This window comes from Miscanthus floridulus, chromosome 2, assembly GCF_019320115.1.
Source record: "Miscanthus floridulus cultivar M001 chromosome 2, ASM1932011v1, whole genome shotgun sequence".
Lineage (NCBI taxonomy): Eukaryota > Viridiplantae > Streptophyta > Magnoliopsida > Poales > Poaceae > Miscanthus > Miscanthus floridulus.
The window spans coordinates 101,569,571-101,595,305 of record NC_089581.1 but is presented as its reverse complement, the minus strand read 5'-3'; the positions used below and the strand labels follow the sequence as shown (position 1 = coordinate 101,595,305).

The 25,735-nt window shown below is 42.5% G+C and overlaps 1 protein-coding gene across 3 annotated transcripts in view; it reads right to left on the bottom strand.

Moving 5' to 3' along the window:
• LOC136527320 (uncharacterized) overlaps positions 1–16,396 on the bottom strand; it is a 30,884-nt gene extending 14,488 nt beyond the window's left edge. The window contains exons 1-8 of one of the 3 annotated variants that reach the window (XM_066520019.1): positions 15,179–16,396; positions 14,749–15,081; positions 14,587–14,637; positions 14,385–14,485; positions 14,133–14,223; positions 12,653–12,787; positions 12,299–12,565; positions 12,127–12,205 (exon numbers count right to left, since the gene is read on the bottom strand). In XM_066520019.1, the coding sequence (XP_066376116.1) occupies positions 12,127–12,205; positions 12,299–12,565; positions 12,653–12,787; positions 14,133–14,223; positions 14,385–14,485; positions 14,587–14,637; positions 14,749–15,081; positions 15,179–15,508 (1,387 nt within the window). In that variant the 5' untranslated portion in view covers positions 15,509–16,396. Of the gene's footprint in view, positions 1–12,126; positions 12,206–12,298; positions 12,566–12,652; positions 12,788–14,132; positions 14,224–14,384; positions 14,486–14,586; positions 14,638–14,748; positions 15,082–15,178 lie in introns of those variants that run through there. The other 2 variants (XM_066520010.1, XM_066520024.1) reach the window with 2 other exon arrangements.
• Positions 16,397–25,735: the final 9,339 nt, after the last annotated feature.

Here is a 25,735-nt window from a genome sequence, read left to right as displayed (position 1 = left end):
GCTCACTTGACACCGTGTCCAGATCGCGACACAGCGCGTCACGGGGGTGACGACCCAGCCCTTGCTCATTTAACACCATACCCGGGTTCCAACATGGCTATCAGACCAAAATAAATCAACTGCAACATTTTCTTTAGTCAAACTCAAAGAGCAGCCGTTAGCCACACAAGACACAAGAGTCATGACAATTAGTTAGCCACATAGGCTTGCCATCATTTAGTACAAGATACTCCCACCAGTAAAATAGGTTATGGAATCTATGCAGTCCAATTTTTTTCTCGAATGATGCTTGTGGGGTATGGCCCCTGATATCCACAAAACAAGACATGGGCCGCACCATCAGAGGTGGCCCAACCCACAAGATCAAGACGTGCACGGAGCTGCTCATGTTGATAGATAATGTTTCATAAGCGCTCAAGTCAACCCATGTGAGTTTTGAGTATTTGAGAGACAAAAGAGCTAACTGATTTCTTATTGGTCTGGCAATACCGGACGTCTCCGGTATTCATACCGAACGTGTCCGGTATTTGCCCAGCAATGGTAAAATTGTTGTTCTCGGATTGGTTCGTCAAAAGTTCTGATATAAGTCGGGAGTTCCGGCAATGGTCGGGAGTTCCAACGTCTCACGCTTTAACTGACTTGAAGAGTTCACTGTGGTATTCATAACGGACGTGTCCGGTATGGACGACCAGAGGCCAACGGCTAGTTTTCAAATGCCTTGAGAGTCGGGAGTTCCGACGGTCAGAAGTTCCAGCATGAGTCGGGAGTTCTGATAACTCACAAACTTCAACATCAGTTACTTAATTTTCAAATATGCTAAGGGTCGGAAGTTCCGACTGTCGAGAGTTCCGACTGTCGAGAGTTCCGGCATTCATCGGAAGTTCCGACGCCTCACATTGACATTGTAACTTAGTTACCATTGGCGCAATGTAAGTCATACCGGACGCATACCGGACGTGGCAACGGCTAGTTTTTCCAAGGGGGTTATAAATACCCCCGAGCCTCCACCTTTGGAGGCTGCTGATTTTGCTGGTACACATACAAGTTTTGTGCCTTGCCAACTCTCTCAAACCCTCGCTTAGTGAGCGTGTGATCCAAATAGCAAAATCCTTTTGTGGGTTTAGAGAGAATTTGAAAAAGAAAGCAAACCACCACTTGAGCACTTGTGCATATTGTCTATTTCGTGATTCGCATTTGTTACTCTTGGACTCTTCGGTCCTAGATGGTTAGGCATCGCCGGAGAGCACCCGAGAGATTATGGTGTGCATCGGAAAGTTTGTAACGGTCAATTCCGCCGCCTCGGAATCTACTAGTGGAAGGAGAAAAATGAGTTGGAAAAGACTCTGGCTAGAGTGACCTTCGTGGTATCCTCAAAGGCTGACCTTCGCTGGGTCGCCCGCAGCCCCCTCAACGGAGAGTAGGACTCGAACGAGTCCGAACTTCAGTAAAACAAATATCGTGTCTCAATTCGTATTTCATTCGATATTTGTGTTGCTCTTGCTCTTGTGCAAGTTATCTGTGTATATTGTCATATCTAGTAGGTACCTGCAATTTGATTTGAAGTTAGAAATCAAAAAAAGCAAGTTTAGGGCTGTTCCACTAAAACCGTGTATACCGGACACGTCCGGTATTGATCACTGCGCTAGGATGTTCTGCAGAACACGTGCATACCGGACATGTCCGGTATTTCCTGCCTGTGCTGAATATATTCATTCTCTGTTCTAACTTTGTATTGCAGGGTTGTAACTTCTATATATATTCTTTATACCTTGTTTACTCTGTGGCTAACTTGTGATGAGTGATACTACACTTAATTTGGAGTTTCCATTTTGGAAACTCTCTTTACTAATCGTTTCCGCAATTAAAGGTGTTAATTTTCAGAAACGCCTATTCACCCCCCTCTAAGCGGCATCCTAGATCCTTTCAATTGGTATCAGAGCACGATTCTCATCTAAAGCTTCACCGCCGTGAGAAAAGGATATCGACGCCTATCGAGTTGGAGCCGATGCTTCTCCAAAATGATGGTTCAAACTTTTTACCTTGGTCAATTCATGTACTCAATGTTTTTAGGGATATTAGTCCTCTTGTTGAGCATATTGTAGATGCAAACATACTTCTTCCTATAGTTGATTGGAGCAATTACAAAAATTTATCAAAAGAGGAAAAGATGCGTGCAACTTAATGCTCAAGCTATTAATGTCATGTTGAATACATTGAGTGCAGAGGTTCAAGACGAGGCAATCTTCAATGGACAACCACCTCTGGAGAGTGCTCATCTCATTTGGACTAGACTTTTTGATTTATATGAAAAATCCAAATGTGATGATGCACTTGAGATCGAGTCAATGGAAAGTATGCCCATTGTGTCCTCATGCAGCGAAGAAGCCTCACAAGACCTCAAGAGCGTCAAGCTAGAGCAAGAAGTGCAAGCAACGCATGACATGTTGTCTGCCTGCACTATCCGGTATGCCTACCGGACATGTCCGGTATGGCCGAGGCAGCAGAGCAGCAAGCAGCTGTTTACAACGATACTCAAGCCCGATGGCGACCAAGTGATGAGTCAACCTCAATATCTCATGATACTCATCACTTGTGTCTCATGGCCAAGAAAAGCAAGAAGAAGAGTAACAAAAAAGATCAAGAAAAGGAGAAAGCACAAGTAGATGATTAAGATGAGAGTGATGTTGAAGTTGAAGACAACTACAACCTTGATCATCTCAACTGCAAAGACAAGTTCATCATCATGAAGATAGTTGAAAAGAATGATGAGCTTGAAGAAGAGATTGAGAAACAAGAGCAATCACTTCAAAAGCAAGAATTGTTTCTCATCTCCAAGATGGAAGAGCTAAAGGCTCTAAGTGAGGTATGAAAAATTGTCAATTGAGCATGTTTTAATTACTAACTCCTCTTCTAGTGTTTCACAACTAGAGAAGGAAAACTTTGAGCCCAAAGCAAGGCTAGATGAACTATCAAGCAAGTATAATGTGCTACAAGCAAACTATGTTCATTTAAAATGCTCTCATGATGAAGTAGTAGAATCAAGCATCATGCTTGAGATAGCTTATGAGGTTGTGATCACATCGGTTAAATTTTCTCAACCTCTTACACATTCCCTCACTAGTACACCATCTCAATTAAATATTTCTTGTAGTAATGAGTGTGCTCCTCAATCAAGCCAATCTTCGATTAAGCTAAACCTCATAGAAAACATAGAGCTCAAAGAGGAGGTGGAAAGATTAAAGAAAGATGTGATTCGGTTGAAGGGTAAGAAGAAAGCACAACCTTCTCAAGATAACCGTGATAACATGGTGAAAAAGCTTGAGAAGGGTTCAAACCTTGCTTCCTCCAAAGCCCAACAAAAGAATCACATTTCAAATAAGGTCAACCCAACCAAGAGAAAGAAACATGAAAAAATGTTATGCTATGGTTGTGGATTATATGGACATGAGTGGACAATGTGTCCACATAAGAGTGTGGCCGAACAAAAGGCCTCAAACAAGTTGGCCAACCAAAAGAAAAGTGATAGACAAAGCGCTTGTCTCATGAGAAAAAATTAGGGCATCCTACCAAAAAATGCCCAATGTACAAAGAGGCAAGAAAAGAAGCCCAAGTTGCAACAAGAAGATGCTATGGATGCAATGAGATGGGCCACAAGGTTGATAGATGCCATACAAGCAAAACCAGCATAGAGCAAACAAAGGCCGCATATGCTATGCTTGTAGTAGAAAGGGACATCTAAGCTATGAATGTTCAAATGGTAACGCTCCTAAGCCGAACACATTTGTTTATAATGATAAGCTTAGGAAGACCACAAATGGAGTTAACACTAGCAAGGTGATGTGTTCACCACAAACTAGTACTAAAGCCATTTAGGTGCCTAAGCACTTGTTGACTAACCGAAAAGGACCCAACAAGAGTTGGGTACCAAAGTGTGCTTAGATTAATGATGTAGGTACTTGGTGATGAGATGAAGGCTTCTAGGTGGTTGAGCAAGCAATTTGATAATATTCACTCAATCTATCAACCAGTTCTTATCATAATCTCTTATATGGTTGACCTAAAAATAATTTAATGAATATATCATTTACTTCATCTTCACCATTGGTAACAAGTACCTAAACCTTATAGGATAGCCACTTTATTTATTTTGTGCTCAATAACTCACAAATAGGCATATTTGTAAAAAATGGAAAGTGGCTAATTAGTTTTACTTAATAATGATCGTGTTTGCCATATGATGTTTTTAATAGCTCTCTAGTAGAGCAATTCATTTGTTGAGGTACAGGTATACAATAAATAATAGAGCTAAACGAAGAATCACAAGCAGTGAATTAATTATTTCTGTCTTGCACCTATCGGACGTGTCCGGTATAGCCAGGGACTGAAAGAAAGTGTTTCTATTCTGCGTATTCCGGACGTGTCCAATATACCTATCGGACGTGTCCGGTATTGCAGGAACCAGAACACTAATAGGATTACAACTGAGTCTTTGATCCATATATTTTCATATATCCTCAATTTACTCAAAAGCTTGTGGTTTACCAAATCTAAGTGGATTATGAGCATCTCTAGAACTCAAATTTAAATATGACAAATTATTTGTTTATGGTTCAAAATAGAAAATTATCTCCCATATTCTTAATAGAATAAAGTGTTAGTTAAAAGTCATTCAAATTACTTAAAGCACTTATTTAGGAGGAGCTAAGTTTCTATTTTGCACCATTATGGACTAACAAATTTATCTAGCATTCTTTGTAATTCTTTGGATGAAAAATTGATTTTGTATCTAGCATTATTATTTGACAATTAAGGTCAACATAAAGACTATCATGCTATATATCTTCTTAAGTGGAATTCTTGTAGGCTCAAGGCAAAGGTATGTTTACATACATACATTGTAAGTGCATCTAAGACTCTTTATATGTTAGAATGTGCATTTGTGTGACATAGGAGAGATGTTTTTCAAAACCCATAACTAACATGTGTATAGGTGGTGTAAATTTGAAAAACTATTTGAATCTTGGTCTTTGAGACCTAGCCTTGTCATGTGATGATTATAGCTCTCCTTGATTGTTTGATTGGCTAATCACACATGACATGGCTTTCTTAAATCCACAATCTACTATGTCTCACAATCTCTCTCTTAAGTAATCAAAATCTATATATGCCAAATATTTGAAATGATACTCATGGCATTTGGATAAAAAAAGTAATTACATCTTATTTGGATCAATGACATACACGTTTCTGGATCAAGAAATGATAGAGAAGGAAATTAGAATTAAGTGAACAAAATTTTGAAAAAGATTAACCAGCCCGCAAATACCGGACGTGTCCGGTATGAGCGGGGTTATAAAACGGCCGGTACCCTTTCGGCCTAGATAGTTTCTCCTCCTTCCAGCCAACCCAGCCGCTTCTCCTCGACCTCCATTGGCGATTTCGAGTTTCCACCATGAAAAGAAAGAGAGAGAGATTGGATCGGAGGAGATTTGCATCAACATCGAAGACTTCGGGACTTGGATTTTCAATCGCATCTTCATTCACTCTCTTAAGGTACCCTAATCCCGGACATCATCCGATCTAAGCGGTTAGGGCATGATTTTAGAATTCCTTCGGTAGAGATGCTACATTACCTGTCTAGAAGCAATGCCCAAAGATTGGATTGAATTGGTTGAAGATTGAGCGAAGGACCCCGGTTAGAGTTGTTGTCCGCTCATACCGGACGTGTGCATACCGGCACGTCCGGTATGGAACAGCAAAGAAGATTTTGCTCCCTTGTTTCAATCTTATCAGTGGTTGATTCTTAGGACTAAGTTTAATTGTTTATTGTGTTTTGTGAACCTTTTTGACCTAGTTTGGTTGAGGTGATTACAAAGCAAGGATAATTACTCTTATTTCTGTTTCAACTAAAATAAGCTATCGTTTGGGCACGTATCTAAAATTTCTTGTAAATCTTTGGATACAGGACAGCAGCTATGAGCGGAAGACAAGAGCCTAGGTCCAACCATAGGCATGATCCGGCACTAGAAAAACACAAGGCAAGACAAGAAATATATCCCAGATATAGTCAGCAGGAGCAGGGCAGCAGCAAGGGACTCTCCAGGGCTACTAGAGGTGCTCCACAATACAAAGAGGGAGACAACAGTTCTTCCTCTGACACAGATACATAGGAGTATAGAGTGAAGCTCAGTAAAAGAAAGAGAAAAAGCGCTGACAGAGATTCCGATAGTAGCAGCTCAGATGATGAGAAAGAGATTGAGGAGGAGCAGACAGTACCTCCAGCTCAGCACCAGGCAGGTCAGGGTATGCACTATGGTTTACTTGAACCGTATCCACCTAGTGTACCCTCTTATGTTTCTAGAGTTGACTATCGAGGGAAAGACATAACCAGAAGGTTCAGAGATGAAAGAAGAATTGATCCAAGGGGTTTGTCGAGGATTCAGTTTGATCGATTTCAGACAGCCTTTCATATGGACTTCTACACTGGTGTGATCCTCGCTAGAAACTCAGTGATTGTCAGGTCTCAGTGGATTGACTAGCAGTACATTAGAGATTTGCAGAAGGCCTCCATTGATCACGCTATTACCATTTGTGAGCATACAGGGGTTTATGAGATTATGGAGTTCCAGCATGACTGGAACACAGAGGTGGTAGCTCAGTTCTACGTCACCCTGTATGTTGAGGAGGATGAAAGGCGTATGCACTGGATGCTTGAGGGTCAGTGGTACAATGTTGATTATGATGCTTTTGCAACTCTACTTGGTTTCTCAAATGATGATCTTCAGAAAGATAGGATTCACACAGAGCAAGTATTGTCTCTAGAGCAGCTTGCCTACATGTACCCACTAGGGGGTGAGAGAGGAGCAGTGGGGAAGGTTCTAGGTCTTTACCCTACTTACAGATACCTGGACAGGATGTTCAGGAAGACTATTGATTGCAAGGGTGGAGATAAGGGAAACATTGCAGATTACTTCAGGAACCTGCTCCACAGGATGACACCTGATGCACGACCTTTTAGCGTCTTTGATTTCATATGGTGCGAGATCAGGAGTGTCGACGAGATGACCATCAAGGGTTGTGGTTTTGCTCCCTATATCATGCACATGATTGAGCAGGTAACAGGGCATACCTTTGAGTATGACAAGGTACATAAGGCCCTGAAGATTGTTGCAGATTTGACTGAGGTTGGGGTACCTCTAGCAGAACCAGAAGGAGGAGCAGCAGCACCAGAGGCAAACGCACCTGTAGGTGGTGGTGTAGCAGGACGAGCTTCTCCTCTACCACATGCTCCTTCACGTTCTTCTCCACGTTGTCGCAGTCCTCCTTCTCCTATTCGCAAGATGTTCAGTGTTATCTTTGGGATGTGCAAGGACATACGGACCTGTCAGCAGAAGGAGAGGGAGGCTAGGAGGAAGGATACTCGGACTTTGAAGCAGATTGCTTCTAGTCTTGAGCTTGATCCTCCTAGGTCTCCACTATCAGATGAGACAGCTAGTGAGCCTGAGATTGAGGAGCAGCAGCAGGGCAGGTACGACGCAGAGTTTGTTGAGTTCCTTCAGCGACAGCAGCAGCAGCAGGCACCAGAGCACCCTGACACTTTACCACTACAGGCTCGTGTGCCTACTCACTCTTAGCCACGTCCTTGTGCAGCAGACGAGTATGCTTCAGACTGGTGGAGTAACCTCACGGGTAGTTTCTATGACCCGTCTGGTACGGGTGGTTCTCGTTCAGTCGGTGCTACACGCTCAGATGATGAGGATGCTAGTAGAGATAAAGATGATGATGAGTGATGACAGCTGTCAGAGACAGCTTGTAGCCCCTTTGTCCTTAGTATGTCATTGTTAGACCTTTATGGTGATAGATGACAAAGGAGGAGAAAGACTGATTAAAGCTTCAGGATATTTGTCTTTTTTGGCTTTTCTTTGCACCTGAAGATATGTACTGTAGGCTGTAGTTTGTGAGCTTCATTGATGTATATCTTGAGTTTGAAATAGATTGTATCATGTGAAAGATAAGATTTACTTATGTTTTATCTTTGTATCTCTTGAGACATGATCTTTATTTATATTATATTAGTGGCTTGTGGACTTAAAAAAATATGTAATGAGTGTTATGTGTGACGTATATGTGTTATATTTTTTTCATAAGGAGCATGCATGCTAGAATGAAAATATTTGATGTGATGCCTTTATATTTATTTTTATGTGATATATTGTCATATGCATCATGGTTTTACTTTATCACACACACATGTACCCCACGGATGCAATGATTTATGGAGAGTCTCATATATGTTTTAGTATGTGCAATTGACATTTGAGGTCATTTTGTGAATTCTAATCATAAACACATATCAAGGGAAGCCTCTCATAAATCATTGAATCCAAAAGTTTAAATATTTATATTCTTTTGTAAGCTTTAATCAAGTTGTCATCAATCACCAAAAAAAGAGAGATTGAAAGTGCATCTAGCCCTTTAGTGGGTTTTGGATGATTGAATGACAACGTGATTAAAGGTCTAACCCGTTTGCTAAGTGTAGACAGGTAATAGGTTATCTCACAGGTACTTAATGAAAGCCAAAATGATGTGTTGTTGTATAAACAATCTAGTTCAAGCACAAGACAACAATGCAAATAAAATTCATGCAAAGGCTTATTTATCGTGGGATTTCCATGTTCTATGTGAAAGCAAGCTCGTAAGAATTAATTAATGAGACATGAGGAATTGCATATGGAAGTGTCTCATATTTGAAACTTGCTAAATTAAAATGAAAAAGATAACAATACAAATGAATAGTTGATTCAGCACAAGATGTGACTTAATGGCTTGAGATGGTGAAGATAGCAAGGAAAGGCTTCGAAGTACTAAGCAAGGGTGAAGGGCAAGCGACGACTTGGCGGCCGAAGAACCTAGCTAGGGTGAAGAAGGAAGTACTTTCATTTAGTTGAGGTACTAATCAAGCTACGATGGTCATATTGATGTGGAGGATCAAATCTATATTGAACAAACTGTTTGAAGTGACCTGATGTATTTGGAGTTATTCATATTTGATGAATGGAATCAAGTCATGTGCTCAAGATGGTTATGCTCAAGTGACAAGATCAATATCAACATGTTGACACCCTTACTTGATGAAGATTGAAAGAGACGGCATTAATTCAAAAGAGGTCAACTCAAGCGATATTAATTCATTTTTCCTTTAATCTTGAGTTTAATAGGTGTGTCGTACTATTAAGAGAGATGCATCATGATAAATAATGTTTTATAAGCGCTCAAGTCAACCCATGTGAGTTTTGAGTATTTGAGAGAAAAAAGCTAACTGATTTCTTGCTGGTCTAGCAATACCGGACGTGTTCGGTATTCATACCAGACGTGTCCGGTATTTGCCCAGCAATGGTAAAATTGTTGTTCTCGGGTTGGTTCGTCGGGAGTTCCGACAATGGTCGGGAGTTCCGACGTCTCACGCTTTAACTGACTTGGAGAGTTCACTGTGGTATTCATACCGGCCAACGGCTAGTTTTCAAATGCCTTCAGAGTCGGGAGTTCCGACGTAAGTCAGGAGTTCCGACGGTCGGAAGTTTCAGCATGAGTCGGGAGTTCCGATAACTCATAAATTTCAACATCGGTTACTTAGTTTTCAAATATGCTGAGGGTCGGGAGTTCCGACGTGAGTCGGGAGTTCCGACTGTCCGGAGTTCCGGCATTTATCGGGAGTTCCGACGCCTCACATTGACACTGTAACTTAGTTACCGTTGACGCAGTGTAAGTCATACCGTGTCCGGTATGGCAACAGCTAGTTTTTCCAAAGGGGTTATAAATACCGCTAAGCTTCCACCTTTGAAGGCTGCTGATTCTGCTGGTACACATACACGTTTTGAGCCTTGCCAACCCTCTCTTAGTGAGTGTGTGATCCAAATAGCAAAATTCATTTGTGGGTTAAGAGAGAATTTGAAAAAGTTAGCAAGCCACCACTTGAGCACTTGTGCATATTGTCTATTTCGTGATTCGCATTTGTTACTCTTGGACTCTTCGGTCCTAGACGGTTAGACGTCGCCGGAGAGCACCCGAGAGATTGTGGAGTGCCTCGAAAAGTTTATAACGGTCGATTCTGCCGCCTCGAAATCAACTAGTGGAAGGAGAAAAATGAGTTGGAAAAGACTCCAGCTAGAGTGACCTTCATGGTATCCTTTAGGGCTGACCTTCGCTGGGTCGTCCGCAGCCCCCTCAACGAAGAGTAGAACTCGAACGAGTCTGAACTTCGGTAAAACAAATATTGTGTCTCAATTCGCATTTCATTCGATATTTGTGTTGCTCTTGCTCTTGTGCAGGTTATCTATATATATTGTCATATCTAGTAGGTACCTGCAATTTGATTTGAAGTTAGAAATCGAAAGAAGCAAGTTTAAGGCTGTTCCACTGAAACCGTGTATACCGGACATGTCCGGTATAGCTACCAGACACGTCCGGTATTGATCACTGCACCAGGATGTTCTGCAGAACAGGTGCATACCAGACACGTCCGGTATACCTACCGGACACGTCTGGTATTTTCTCTGAATATATTCATTCTCTGTTCTAACTTTGTATTGCAGGGTTGTAACTTATATATATTCTTTATACCTTGTTTACTCTGTGGCTAACTTGTGAGAGGTGATACTACACTTAATTTGGAGTTTCCATTTTGGAAACTCTCTTTACTAATCGTTTCCGCAATTAAAGGTGTTAATTTTTAGAAACGCCTATTCACCTCTCCCTCTAAGCGGCATCCTAGGTCCTTTCACGGGGACTCCTCGGTGCTCGGACGTCGCCAGCTATGTCGGGGACTCCTCGGTGCTCGGACATCGCCACCTACGTCAGGGACTCCTCGGTGCTCGGACATCGCCAGCTATGCCGAGAACTCCCGTGGTGGTCAGACATCGCCGGCTACGCCGGGGACTCCTCGGTGCTTGGACAGCGCTAGCTACGTCGGGGATTCCTCGATGCTCGGATCTTGCTACGTCTCATCGGTGTGATATTAAGCTGCTCCATGCTGTTTGGATCAGGGTGCTGATCTTGGGCAGCACGTCTGGGGTCTTGATACGCGCATATCAGACGACGTCGGCAAGCTTTCAGACTTCTTTTTCTTTGACCCTGCTACAAGATTCATTCTTCATCTTCCAGCAGGCTCGGGGACTAAGTGGGCACACTTCACCTTGCGGTGAATGTGCGCTTTTCTCATCTCGTGGCTATGCCCGGGGACTGGTTGCCTGCTCGGCTGGTCTTCTACTTTCTGACACTGGCACCACGTGACTACGTCACCTACTGTCAGGCTCGGGGACTAGCTGTGGGGGTATAGCCCCCGATATCCACAAGACAAGACATGGGCCGCACCATCAGAGGTGGCCCAGCCCACAAGATCAAGGCGTGCACGGCGCTACTCGGCGTGCACCGCAAGATATTGTATAGTACCAAATAGGATACTTTTCTTGTAACCCTACCCCTCCAGACTATATAAGGAGAGGTAGGGGTCCCCTAGCGGACAGGCTACATCAAGATACATACATATGCAGTCACGCAATATCATACGATAGCCAATACAAACCAACAGACCACAGGAGTAGAGTATTACGTCATATTGACGGCCTGAACCTGTCTAACTCGTGTGTCTCTGTTGCCTTCTTGTTCTTGATCTCACGCACCTCTGCCGATCAATCTACCTTCGTGGGATACCCCTCGGAGGACTGCCGACGATATTCTGTCGACAATGCTGGAGAGCTGCGTGTCATTTCATTAACGAAGAAAAAGATACAAACGAGCGAGGCTAGAGCCGTCCCACCCAAGCTGAACCCACACACACCTACATATCAGTCCAGTTATTTTAACTATGAACTTACTTTACAAGTTGGTCACATGAAAGATGGTAAATGTCTCAGAAAATGTTTTCATAATGCGATAGTTTTATCATATTTTAAAATTATATTGCAAAAGAAAAGGATGATCAAAAGTGTGCTTAGACATCATGTATCTCCATGTCCTAAATATAACTATGATTAGAGCAAGTAGTAAAGAAAACATTCTAATCATTCAAATTTGTGTATACTTCAATGACAAGTAGTAAAGAAAACATGAATACAGCACAGACATTACCTGGAAGTAGAGCTTGGACAAGTGGTAAGACAGACCAAATGTCTGAAGTAATTTCAGCAAGCTTGCGACATAGCATAGGCTATAATTACAAACCAAGAAAACATCAGTATCTTCAAATAGAATGGTACAAATATGGTGAAAGATATGAGGATGGAACAACAAGATAGTTAACCTGTGATGCAGCCGCATATAGTACATGAAGAATGCCTTCTTCCACAGCAGCAATATCCAAAATATTCAGGAATGAATCATCAAACTGATTTTCTGACAGGATAAATTCTTCTCCAAACATACTGGAGTAGTCTGTAGAAAGTACTAGACTGAAAGCATCGCTTTTAGGAATTTCATCAGAGACTTGGCTTGGTAGCATGACACCAGTATTCATTGATTTGTCTAAAAATGGCTCAGGCTCCAATAGTTTTTGCAATACTTTCGATGCCTAAGTTAAAAGAAACAATTGGGTGGCAAATCCTCCATGAGGAAAGAGCATATAACAAAAAATGAAAAATAGTGTCAAAGAACATACTCGAAGGCAAACAACTCCAAGGGTTTTGTCTTTATGTGCTTTCCTTAAGAGGAGCATAGCCGTTTCAGATCGAAATGCCAGCAAATACGAAGCAGGCTGAACAGATGATGGACTCCGTGATCTCCTCGGTTGTGCCTAGAAGAAAGAGTTTAGAATACTACATCAGGTGGACAAACTGAAAGGAGTGCCTCTATGTTCCCCAAGAGAATAACAGACACCTAAATATCTGTGTTTGATGTACTATTGGCAATCCCCACAACTTCTCTTATTGGCTTATGTGGCAGTTTTCTTTCAGGGAGCAAAGGGACATTTTGCATAGGACATTTTGGGGTAGTTTGGTTGGCTTGCTGAATTTCCTCGCCTCACCCAGCAAGGTTAGCCTTGCCAGCGTGGGCAAGCCAAATTGGCTCTCCCAAGCTAGCAAGGAAATGACGCAAGCAAGCAAATAAACCAAACATGTTGTATGTTCCAGTTTTTTGCCTAGCGAGGTGAGGCAAGCTCAAGCAAGACTGCAAGAGATCCAAACACATTTTTTTCAGGGCACGTACTTGTATGATGGCCATGTTTTTGGTAAAATAAAAGAAATGATTTGTAGTAGGTCTACTCAAAGAGTAGAACACAAAAGGCCGCCATCTCTTCACTGTTCGTACTATGATTTTTGCAGAGTAATAAAATCCTTATGTGAACTGATAGGTTGATGGCAATACCAGGAACAAGTTACGCGCTTAACCATTTAGTTCATTTCTAAACATTTCTGGCCATATTTCAAATAGCAAACTAAGCTAGTTATTTAGAAGTTTCATCAGAAAGCAGAACTGGCTCAGCTGCGAAAACTATTTACTGTTCTGAAAATGTGACCTGGAATGGGATGGTCAGCAAAAGACACACCAACCATTTGCCATGAATGCTTGCAAGAAATTAACAACGTGATCAGAAGATAGTATTTTTGGCACTTCAATGCTTACCGCACAGCCCAATTAAAATTTTTAACATTTAACGGCAAAAGGTGACAGGAAGATCCCCGGTAACATCAACCTAACTTAAGCACAGTGACAGATCTTCGGCAGCATTCTGTGGTAACAAATTTGATTTGAGCTATTCAAGTTGCCTACCAGAATATATTTTGCATCCCATACTAGAACTTTTAGCAGTCACCCATTAATCAAGGCAAGCTCCAATGCTGGCTGGATTTGCATTATACAGTCTTTTTGAAACTCACAAAGGAGCTCAGCGCATATATTGTCAATCAGCACTAATGTTACCCAAAGTTTGCTCAGGAAGGGAAAAAGGACATAATCTAAAAGATTGATTTAACTACTTCAAATAACAAGGAAATCGTGTATGACTAAGGCTGCAAGTGCAGATCCGTGTGATCAATCTTACAGCATACATGGCTGCAGTGCCATAACCTTCGCCTACTGTAGCAAGTCACAAGAATGAGAAAAACAGACGCACATAAGCCAAAAAAAAAGTTACATGCCTCAAAGTTTGAAGAAACTGTTGGAGTAGAAGCCGGACTAGTTCTGAGGGCATCTGAATCAGCAGAACCAAACAAAGATTTGGTAGGATCTCTGTAAATTTAGGACATTTCAGATACCATTGCCCACATACAGGCAGGCAAGTGCAAACACATATTCACAATAACACAAGTGCAATATATGACGGCAGGCAACATAGCATGTATCACAAACCGAACTGATACATGGTTGCAAGTTGAACAAGGAAGCCGCACCTTTCATTTATAAGGTGAAGGATAGGATAAAGTGGACCAGCAAGTAGAGCCAAGAACCTCACGCTGCTCTCTGGGGTGTCCGCAATACTATTAAGGTCAGCCTGAACTAAACATACAGCAGATTGTTAAAGGGCAATGCACACCAATACGCCATGCATCTAGAAATGGCAATTTAGCTAGGAGCCAGAAAGTGTGACTTCACCTCAATCTGGGGAAGAAATGGAGGTAGCCTGATGGAGATGTCTTTAAGCAACTAGAATGAATGGGGCAGAAATGCATCAGGAACTCATGACATGGTGAACCCCCGAAGCCAAAGGGTCAAATAAAAAATTTGAAAGAAGAAACGAAGTAGTAAGAAGAGAACCTGGAGGTGCATGTTGTGAGAAAGGGGTTGTTTGGAGGATGTGATTTGCGGGAGCAAGTAGCTGAGCAGTGGCTGGAGCTCAGGTTCGAGGCCAGGCACGGGGATGCCAAAGAGCTGGATGAAGAAGATGGCGATGGGGTTGCCGCGCAGGCAGGAAATGCGGAGGTAGCGGCAAGGGGTGTGGTTGGCGGGGTAGACGACGTCGCGCTTGGGGGCCTCGCAGCGGGGGCGCACCTTGACGAAGGCATCGGGCTTGTATCGCAGTCCAGCAGTGAGCTCCCATTCGAGGACGGATTTGTTGTAGATGCGGATGTGGGAGAGGAGGCACGATTCCTGCAAGCAACTGGGGGGTGACTACTCAATTCGAATTCGATCCCCAACTAGATTGGGAGAAGAGGGAGAAGAATAAGCTGTAGAAGCAGATGGGGACCTGGAGCTCAAGGAGGATCCATTCCTTGGTGTTGGTGGCGGTGGACCAGTGGGAGCGCAGGTCGGCCTCCAGCACGTTCCCCGCCTTCTGCGACGGCGACTCGCGAGAGGATGCCTTCACCCGGAAACCTAGCGCCACCACGCCATCTCCCCAGTCCGCTGACGTATCCCTCTCCGGCGTAGCCGCCGCCGCTGCCTCCATCAGCTCCGATTGGTCTCCCTCCCCTGCCCGCACCGCGCTGCACTCCCTCGCCTCTTGTCGAGTGAAGACTGAAGGACTAGAGCAAGACGACAACTGGAATGGAGCTAATGATATTGGGCCGAGACCCATTCCACTTCAAAGTAGGGAAAAAGGAAAATGGCCATTTTAACTCCCCGACTTTCTCGTCCTTTCCAGAGCTCTAAGAGAGCGGCGACCAGAGGGCGATTTCGCTTTTACTCCGTCGATTCGTCGTCCTCCACGCCTCTAGCGCCCTCGCCGGCATCGAAGGAGGAGGGGGACCGGTTGAATTGATGGTGGATTTTTAGTCCCCTTGTATATAGCTAGTTATATAGTAGGGTTAAGTTTACGATGGCGCCTGTCAGATGGCCGCCGGTGCTTTTGCTGCTCCTGAGCACCGTTGGAGGATGCAGGAGTGGTAGATCTACCGACGTCCTTGGCGAATCTGCGGCTCCTTCGTTCGGCGAAGCTACTCGGAGAATAAAGAAAGAGCTTGGCAGATCTGGACTTCTGAGTGATCTAGATCTTGTCGGGTTCTTCTTCTGTCCATCCCTCGTCTTCATCGCCATTGGTCTACGCGGAGTTTCTAGATGTTGGTTTACCAGCTTGGGAGATCGAGTTGGTTTTTAGATCCCACCTACTCTGGTGGTTTGCATCCCCTTCTGGGTGTCCTCTACACCGACGTGCTGGGGTTGATGTTGTTCATGACATCAGACCCCTTCTACACCGGCGAAGAGATGATCGTTGGCCATCTTGCTCGGGCTATTCGTTCAACGACTACAGGGCATGTTGGTTTTCCCGATGTGCTACTCTTGGTGCCATTACAAAACTTTGAAGCTACTTTGTCCAAAAGGGGGTCGGCTTCTAGGCGTCTCCTCCGGCCGTCGGCGACGACAACGACCGGGAGTTCCTTACAAGGACTTGTTTGTAATTCTCTTTTCTTTCAAGGGTGTCTTTGTATGTTGTGCGATGTAAACTATCAAAAATCTCTGAAATATAACCCGGTTTCTAAAAAAAACTCCCTGACTTTCTCAAACTCCAAAACTAAAACATCTTACCCCAGTACCTTTAAACTCTCAAAACCATTCAAATCACCTTCCTGACTTATTTTAAGGCTTGATTTAGATGTAGTCAGATTCATCTCGATCCACATGTGTTAGGTGGATTGGGTGGAATTTGAACTACATCCAAACAAGCCTCAAGTGGTTTGAAGGTGATTTTGTCCTTTTTATACATATAAAAAATCCGATGAATACTTGATAATGTCATTAAACCACAAAAAAGTCACTAAACTTCTAAAAAAATAAAAAAAACATAGATTAGGACTAAATAAAGTATTTAGATCTCATGAAAATATCTCTAGAAGCTTTTAAATTAGATTTAGCTCAAAATCAAAACATTCTAATTGATGTCTTAACGTGTTTTAAAAAATTACATAACAAAAAAACATAAGACACAACTAGCACAAATGCATGACATTAATGTATGTTGTTTTCATGCTAGTTGTACTTGAAAGCATCTAGGCCCTTAGTTGGGTTTCGGTGATTAATGACAATACGTGATTACTGTGACTAACGTGTGTTTTGCAGTAGATCACGATAATGGAGATCGATTGGGCAATCAAGGTGGTCATGCCCCTACGATGGAAATCATTTTGGTTTTTCAAAGGATGAACGACAAGGTTAAGGATGGACTAGTTCTAAGTGTCGATTGGAGTTGGAGAGACATTTAGAGTAGTTTAGGACTTTGTTTTTCCTTTGGCCGTACTATTAAGGGGGGTATGAACGGGTAGCTTGACCTAGGTAAGTCTAGTGAGTTAGGTGTGGTGCATACTTGTTAAAACTAGCACTAGGTAGCTCCACAACAGCTCTTTGATCTAATGGAGCAAACTTCATTCACATATGATCGAGAGTTGAAAGTGAATGGAGAGTCAAATACTGACCGGACGCTGGCTCCGGTGTGACCGGACGCTGACTCAGGGTCTGGTCAGTTCATTTGACTAAGGTGAAAGCGTTTGGAAGTGACCGGATGCTGCGAGGTCAAGTCACCGGACGCTGAGGGCCAGCGTCCGGTCGACTCCAGTAAGGTCCCAGAGAGGGAGAATCCTAATCGGACATATCCGGTCAATGCTGACCGGACGCTGATCAGGTTCCGGCTACTGACCGGATGCTGCTCAGCAAGTGATCAGATGCTGGGGGTCCAAAGTCTGGTCGACATCAGTAAGGTTCCAGTGAGGGGAAAACATAACCAGACACGTTCGGTCAGTGCTGACCAGACGCTGGCCTACGTTCGGTCAACACTTAACCACTAGAGTTCAGGGTTACTGACCGGTGCGTCCGGTCAACATGATCAGAGCGTCCAGTCACCCCCTAGAGGCACATAACGATTTGTTTTTCAGCCGGTGTTATAAATACAACCTCTACTCATGTGTGGGGGTACTTTTGCTTATTCCAATAGTTGAGAAACACCTTAGAGAGTGCCAAGAAGAGCAAGGCCCTAGTGAGGTGATTGAGATTTGAGAATCCCAAAGAGTGCCCTCATTAGTAAAGATCAAGAGTAGCAAAGTGTGCATCTACCTTCTCATTAGGCTTGTCATGGTCAAGTGAGAGTTCATGCTTGTTACTCTTGGTGATCGCCATCACCTAGACGGCTTGGTAGTGATTGGGAGCTTGGTGATCATCTGGAGAGCTTATGGATGACCCAACTCAAGTTGTGAGTGGTTGTGAGTGATTCACCGCGACAGAGTGTCGAAGAATCAACCCGTAGAGAGCACTTGATCCTTGCACGGATCAAGGGGGAGCTACACCCTTGCGTGGGTGCTCTAACGAGGACTAGTGGAGAGTGGCGACTCTCCGATACCTCAGCAAAACATCACCGCGTTCCTCCTTCTCTATTTATTTTGATCATTTACTTTGAGCAATTCAATTCTTATCTTTACATTCTTAGAATTGCCATGCTAGAGTAGGATTAGAACTTAGGTTGCAAGTCTTGTATACGGTAGAATAATTAGAAACACTTTCTAGGCACAAAAGGGTTAATTGGGCTAACCATAGGATTTAATTATTGCAAAGAATTTTAGAATTAGCCCAATTCATCCCTCCTTTCTTGGGCATCTTGATCCTTTCAATTGGTATTGGAGCCTTGTGCTCACGTATTTAGGCTTAACCGCCTAGAGCAAGATGTCTCATGGAGATGGACCTCCTCCTATCTTTGAGGGAGATGATTTTCCTTATTGGAAAATTCGCATGGAGGCATATCTAGAAGCTCTAGATGTTGGTATTCTTAGAGCCACCTCACAAGGCTTCCCAAAACCTCAGGATGCTACTCACCTACAAGGCGATGAGGTGAATTATGAGAAGTGGAATGTAAAGGCTCAAAACACCATCTTTAGAGGCCTTTGCAAAGATGTGTTCAATCGGGTGAAGAACCACAAAGACGCCCATGCACTATGGTCAAACGTTTGTGCGCTCCATGAGGGAACTAAGAGTGAGCATGAGGAATGCTATCATCTTGTCATGAAAAAGCTCAACTCTTTTGAAATGCTTCCTAAAGAATGTGCTAATGAAATGTATTCACGTCTGAATGTTCTTGTAGAGGAAATCAATGGGCTTGGACTCACTCAAATGCAACCATCCAATGTTGTAAGAAAGATCTTGAGTGTCCTCCCCATTGACAAATATGGGCATATTGTGACCGTGCTATATCAAGGTGATCTTTCCACCGCTACACCGACACAAATCTTGGGAAAGATCAATGCTCATGAGATGTACATGCACATCACGCCACAAGATGGCTCATCCTCTACCAAGAAGAAAGATAAGGACTTAGCATCCAAAGCTAGCCAAGAGAAGGACAAAGCAAGACTTGAGTATGAGAGCTCAAGTGATGATGAAGTTGATGATGAAAGTCTTGCTCTTATGGTGAAGAAGACCGCCAAGATGCTAAAGAAGCTCAATAAGAGTGGCATCAAGTTTGATGGCAAGAAGAAGAAGTTCTTCACTAGCTCTAGAAGGAAGCCAATCTCCGAGATGGATTGCTTCAATTGTGGAGAACTTGGTCATCTAGTACACCAATACACTAAGCCCAAGAAAGACAAGTTCAAGAATAAATATAAGGGCAAAAAAGATGACTCAAGTAATAAAGAAGAAGAAGAGAAGAAGAAGAACAAGCCATACAAGAAGAAAGAAGGTAAGAAGAGGGACTTCCTAAAAGCTCTAGTTTGGTTTTGGTTAATTGATGAAACCCTAAGTGCTAACCTAGTTTATCAAAGTGATTATGAGATAGGTAGCACTACTCCAAGTGATGAAGCAATGACGAAGATCATGACAATGGTGATAGCATGGTGATGATCAAATGCTTGAACTTGGAAAAGAAGAAAGAGAAAAAACAAAAGGCTCAAGGCAAAGGTATATAATGTAGGAGCCATTTTGTTTTAGTGATCAAGACACTTAGCGAGTGTGATCACATTTAGGATAGATAGTTATACTATTAAGAGGAGTGAAACTCGTATTGAAATGCGGTTATCAAAGTGCCACTAGATACTTTAATTCATTGCATATGCATTTAGAATCTAGTGGATCACTAACACTCATGAAAATATTTGTGAAAATACGCTAACATATGTGCACAAGGTGATACACTTGGTGGTTAGCACATTTGAGCAAGGGTGAAGAAGATAGAGGAGATGCCAGCGTCGATCAAGTGACCGGACGCTGAATCTATATGCACCGGACGCTGACTGCATGCATCCGGTCGTGCTGACCTAGCGGTATAGTAGCTAGGGTATACCACCGGATGTTGGGCTATGTTCGGTCGAGGTGGACCGGACGCATCTGGTTGAAGAAAAACAGATTTGGACCCTTACTGTACTCGACCGAACGCTGAGACTCCAACGTCTGGTCAGTTTAACCGGAGCGTCCGGTCAGCACTTAGCCGTTGTAATCGGACGGTTCAGTTTTAACTCAGAATGACACGTGGCATAAATTAGTGGACCGAACGCTGAGTCTAGGGTCCGGTCAGTCTGACCGGAGCGTCCGGTCAAAGCGCGTTTTGCCTAGTGAAGGGGTATAATGGCTCTATTCCATGGGGACTCTATTTATAGCCCCATGGCCGGCTGAAGCTCTAACTCTTGCACATTTTCATTGACATAGCAACCTTGTGAGCTTAGCCAAAGCACTCCCACTCATCTCCATCATTGATCCATCATCATTATGAGATTGGGAGAGAATCCAAGTGCATTGCTTGAGTGATTGCATCTAGTGGCACTTGGTATTCGTGTTGCGCTGTGGATTTCACTTGTTTCTCTTGGTGGTTGTCACCACCTAGACGGTTGGAGCAGCGGTGGAGGATCGGCACGAGTTGGTGATTGTTCGTGGCCATCTCCGGTGATTGTAAGGGGAGTTGTACCTTCCCTAGCGGAGTGCCGAAAGGTAACTCTAGTAAATTGCTCGTGTCTTTGAGTTACCTCACTTGTGGGTCGGTTCTTGCGGTGTCCTATCGTGTGGATGAGATTTGTGAAACACCTCTTAGCCGCCGAACCTCCAAGTGTTGGTCGACACAATGGGGACGTAGCGTGTTGGCAAGCACGTGAACCTCAGGAGAAAATCGATTATCTCTTGTCATTTGCATTCTCCCGGTGATTGGCTTGATCTTTATATTGTGATTGGTTCATCCCCTACACGGCGGTATAATCACCCTACTTACTTACATTCTTGCAAACTAGTTGATACAAGCTCTTTAGTGATACTAGAATTGAGAGCTTGCTTGATTATTTACATTCATCTAGTTGAGCTCTTTAGAGTAGCAAGTTTGTGTGCCTAAGTAATCGCAACTAGAATTGTTGGATAGGTGGCTTGCAACCCTTGTAGAGCTAGAGCAAGTTTATATTACGCTATTTGTCATACTAATCAAATTGCTCTAGTTAATTTGTAGATTTTTAAATAGGCTATTCACCCCCCCCTCTAGCCATACTAGGACCTTTCAAGTGGTATTAGAGTCGTGGTCACCGTTTGATTAAAGGCTTAACAACCTCGGTGTCAAATTATGGCTCAAGTTGTGTTCAACCATGTGGGGGGCAAACCACCGTTCTTTGATGGCACATGCTATGGTTATTGGAAGAGAAAGATAAGGATGTATCTTGGTTCGATCAATGATCAAGTATGGGAAGTGATCGAGAATGACTATGCTATCATTGATCTCGATGATCCAACCAATCAAGATAAGATCAATAAGCAATGCAATACAATGGCTCTCAACACTATATACAATGCCATTGATTCCAAGGTGTTTGAGTAAATCAAGGATTGTGATAGAGCAAATGAGGTGTGGAAGAGATTGGAGGAAACATATGAGGGCACACCGGCGGTGAAGAGTGCCAAGTTGTACATCCTCAAGGATAAGTTGACAAGTTTCAAGATGAAGGATGATGAGAGCATTCCGGAGATGTTCCATCGATTACAAGTCATTGTCAACGACTTGAAGGTATTGGGAAAGAAGATCAAGGATGATGATGTCTCCCATCAATTCTTGATGTGCTTACCTCCAAGATTTGAGATGTTAAGATTGCTCATCATAAGAGGAGGATTGAAGGACATTACCCCTAACCAAGTACTAGGTGATGTCATGACATAAGAGACATACCGTGTGGAAAGGGAGGGGATGACAAGGAGGACAAGAAGGAAGAAGAGGACAAGAAGAAGAAAAGCATAGCATTCAAGGCTAGTTCATCATCATACAAAAACAAGGGCAAGTCCAAGAAAGAATTAAGTGATGATGAAGATCTAAGTGATATTGATGATGAAGCTATGGCTCTCTTTGTGCGCAAGATGGGCAAGTTCATGAAGAAGAAGGGCTACGGTGCAAGAAAGAGAAGAGATCACACCAAGAGCAAGGAGTATGTGAGAAGATGCTACAATTGCAAAAGCCCCGATCATGTTGTAGCAAATTGTCCTTACAATAGTGACAATGATGAAGATGAGAAGCACAAACACAAGAAGGACAAGAAAGAAAAGAAGGAGAAGAATGAGAAGAGAATGACCTTTCAAAAGAAGAAGAAGGGTGGAGGCTATGTGGTCACATGGGATAGTGATGGCTCATCGGATAGTGATGACTCTAGTGATGATGGCAAGAAGTCTATCAAGAGAGCACTAGCAAGCATCGCCGTCAATGACAAGCCCTCCATCTTCGACACTCCATCAACATGCCTCATGGCAAAGCCTACCAAGGTAAGTTATAAAGCCGGAGGAAAGCATTGGGTGCTTGATAGTGGGTGCACACAACACATGACCGGTGATTCAAGAATGTTCAATTCAATCAATGAAAGCAAGAGCAATGGGATTGATAGTATCACATTTGGTGACAATGGCAAAGGCAAGGTCAAATGGCTTGGTAAGATTGCAATATCCAATGACTTGAGCATTTCCAATGTGCTACTAGTAGAGAGCTTGAACTTCAACTTATTGTCGGTAGCTCAATTGTGTGATCTTGGTTTTAAGTGCATATTTAGTGTGGATGATGTAGAGATCATAAGTGTAGATAGCTCTAACTTGATATTCAAAGGATTTAGATACGAGAATCTATACTTAGTTGATTTCAATGCTAGAGAAGCTCAATTGTCAACATGCTTGATCACTAAGTCTAGCATGGGTTGGTTATGGCATAGAAGGCTTGGTCATGTTGGAATGAAACAATTGAACAAATTGATTAAGCATGACTTAGTTAGAGGCTTGAAAGATGTCACCTTTGAGAAGGATAAGCTATGTACTGCATGTCAAGCCAGAAAGCAAGTTGGTAATACACATCCTAAGAAGAGCATAATGAGCACATTTAAGGCATTTGAATTGATGCACATGGACTTGTTTGGACCAACCACATACATTAGCATTGGTGGAAACAAATATGGATTTGTGATTATGGATGATTTCACTAGATACACATAGGTGTTCTTTCTTGTTGATAAGAGTGATGTGTTTGCAACATTCAAATCATTTATCAAAGGCATTCACAATGAGATTGAAACCACAATCAAGAAAGTTAGAAGTGACAATGGTAGTGAATTCAAGAGCACTAGAGTTAATGAGTTGTGTGATGAATTTGGAATTAGACATCAATTCTCGGCCAAGTATACTCCTCAATCAAATGGGCTAGTTGAAAGAAAGAATAGAACCTTGATTGATATGGCAAGATCAATGTTGAGTGAGTACAATGTGAGTCATTCATTTTGGGCCGAAGCAATCAACATGGCTTGCTATTATAGCAACTGACTCTATTGTCACCCCATGATGGAAAAGACACCTTATGAGCTATTGAATGGAAGAAAGCTCAACATAGCATACTTTCGTGTTTTTGGTAGTAAATGCTATATATTGAAGAAAGGCACTAGATTGAGCAAGTTTGAAAAGAAATATGATGAAGGTTTCTTGCTTGGTTACTCCACTACTAGCAAGGCTTATAGAGTTTGGAATTTGGCTAGTGGTACTCTTGAGGAGGTTCATGATGTGGAGTTTGATGAAACAAATGGTTCCTAAGAGGAATATGAGAATCTAGATGATGTAAGAGGCACTCAATTGGTCAATGCAATGAAGAGCATGGACATTGGTGAGTTAAGGCCTAGAGAGATGATTGATGTTGAAGATGACAAGAATCAAGTACTCTCTAACTCAAATGTGCAAGCTAGTGGTTCTCATGATCAAGTCCAAGCAAGCACTAGTGATGGCAATGTGCAAGATCAACAAATGGCTAGTTCATCATCTCAACCAAGTGATCAATCAAATGCTAGCAATCAAGTGCAAGTGCTTCAATCAACCAATGTTGCAAGAGATCATCCATTGGACACTATCATTAGTGATATTTCAAGAGGTGTGCAAACAAGATCAAAATTGGCCTCATTTTGTGAGCATTTCTTATTTGTGTCATCCATTGAACCTAAGAAGATAGATGAAGCTTTGAGGGATGTTGATTGGATCAATGCTATGCATGAAGAGCTAAACAATTTCACAAGAAATCATGTATGGGATTTAGTTGAGAGGCCTAAGGATCATAATGTGATTGGAACTAAGTGGGTCTTTCGGAACAAGCAAGATCAAGATGGGATAGTAATAAGGAACAAAGCAAGATTAGTGGCTTAAGGTTACACTCAAGTTGAAGGTCTTGACTTTAGAGAAACATATGCCTCAGTTGCAAGATTGGAAGCAATTAGGATCTTGCTAGCTTATGCTTGTGCCCACAACATCAAGTTGTACCAAATGGATGTGAAAAGTGCATTTCTCAATGGGTACATCAATGAGCTTGTGTATGTTGAGCAACCTCCCAGTTTTGAAGATGAAAAGAAACCCAACCACGTGTTCAAGTTGAGAAAGGCTTTGTATGGATTGAAACAAGCACCTAGAGCATGGTATGAGAGATTGAGGGATTTCCTACTCTCTAAGGGATTCAAGATGGGAAAGGTTGACACCACTCTTTTCACCAAGAAGCTTGGAAATGACTTATTTGTAATGCAAATCTATGTTGATGATATCATCTTTGGATCAACAAATCAAGAATTTTGTGAGGAGTTTGGCAAGATGATGGTAAGTGAGTTTGAGATGTCTATGATTGGAGAACTTAGTTACTTCCTTGGTCTTCAAATCAAGCAAATGAAGAATGGCACATTTATGAGTCAAGGCAAGTATATCAAGGACATGCTCAAGAAGTTTGAAATGGATGAGAGTAAAGCTATTAGTACACCAATGGGGACAAGTGGAAGCTTGGATAGTGATGCTAGTGGCAACATGGTGGATCAAAAGATGTATCGGTCCATGATTGGAAGTCTACTCTATGTGACCACATCAAGGCCGGATGTGATGTTTAGTGTATGCATGTGTGCTAGATTTTAAGCCTCACCAAAAGAAAGTCATTTGAAAGCAACTAAAAGAATATTGAGGTATTTGAAGCATACACAACATGTTGGATTATGGTATCCCAAAGGAGCAAGATTTGAGTTGATTGGATATTCGGACTCCGATTATGCAGGATGCAAAGTTGAGAGAAAGAGCACATCGGGCACATGTCAACTATTGGGATGATCACTTGTATCTTGGTCATCAAAGAAGTAAAATAGTGTAGCACTTTCAACCACTGAAGCGGAGTACATTCCGGCCGGTAGTTGTTGTGCTCAATTACTTTGGATGAAGGCTACTTTGAGTGACTTTGGAATTAAGTTCAAGCAAGTGCCATTGCTATGTGACAATGAAAGTGTCGTGAAGCTCACCAACAACCCGGTTCAACACTCAAGAACAAAGCATATAGATGTCCGTCATCATTTCATAAGAGATCACCAACAAAAAGGGGACATTTGTATAG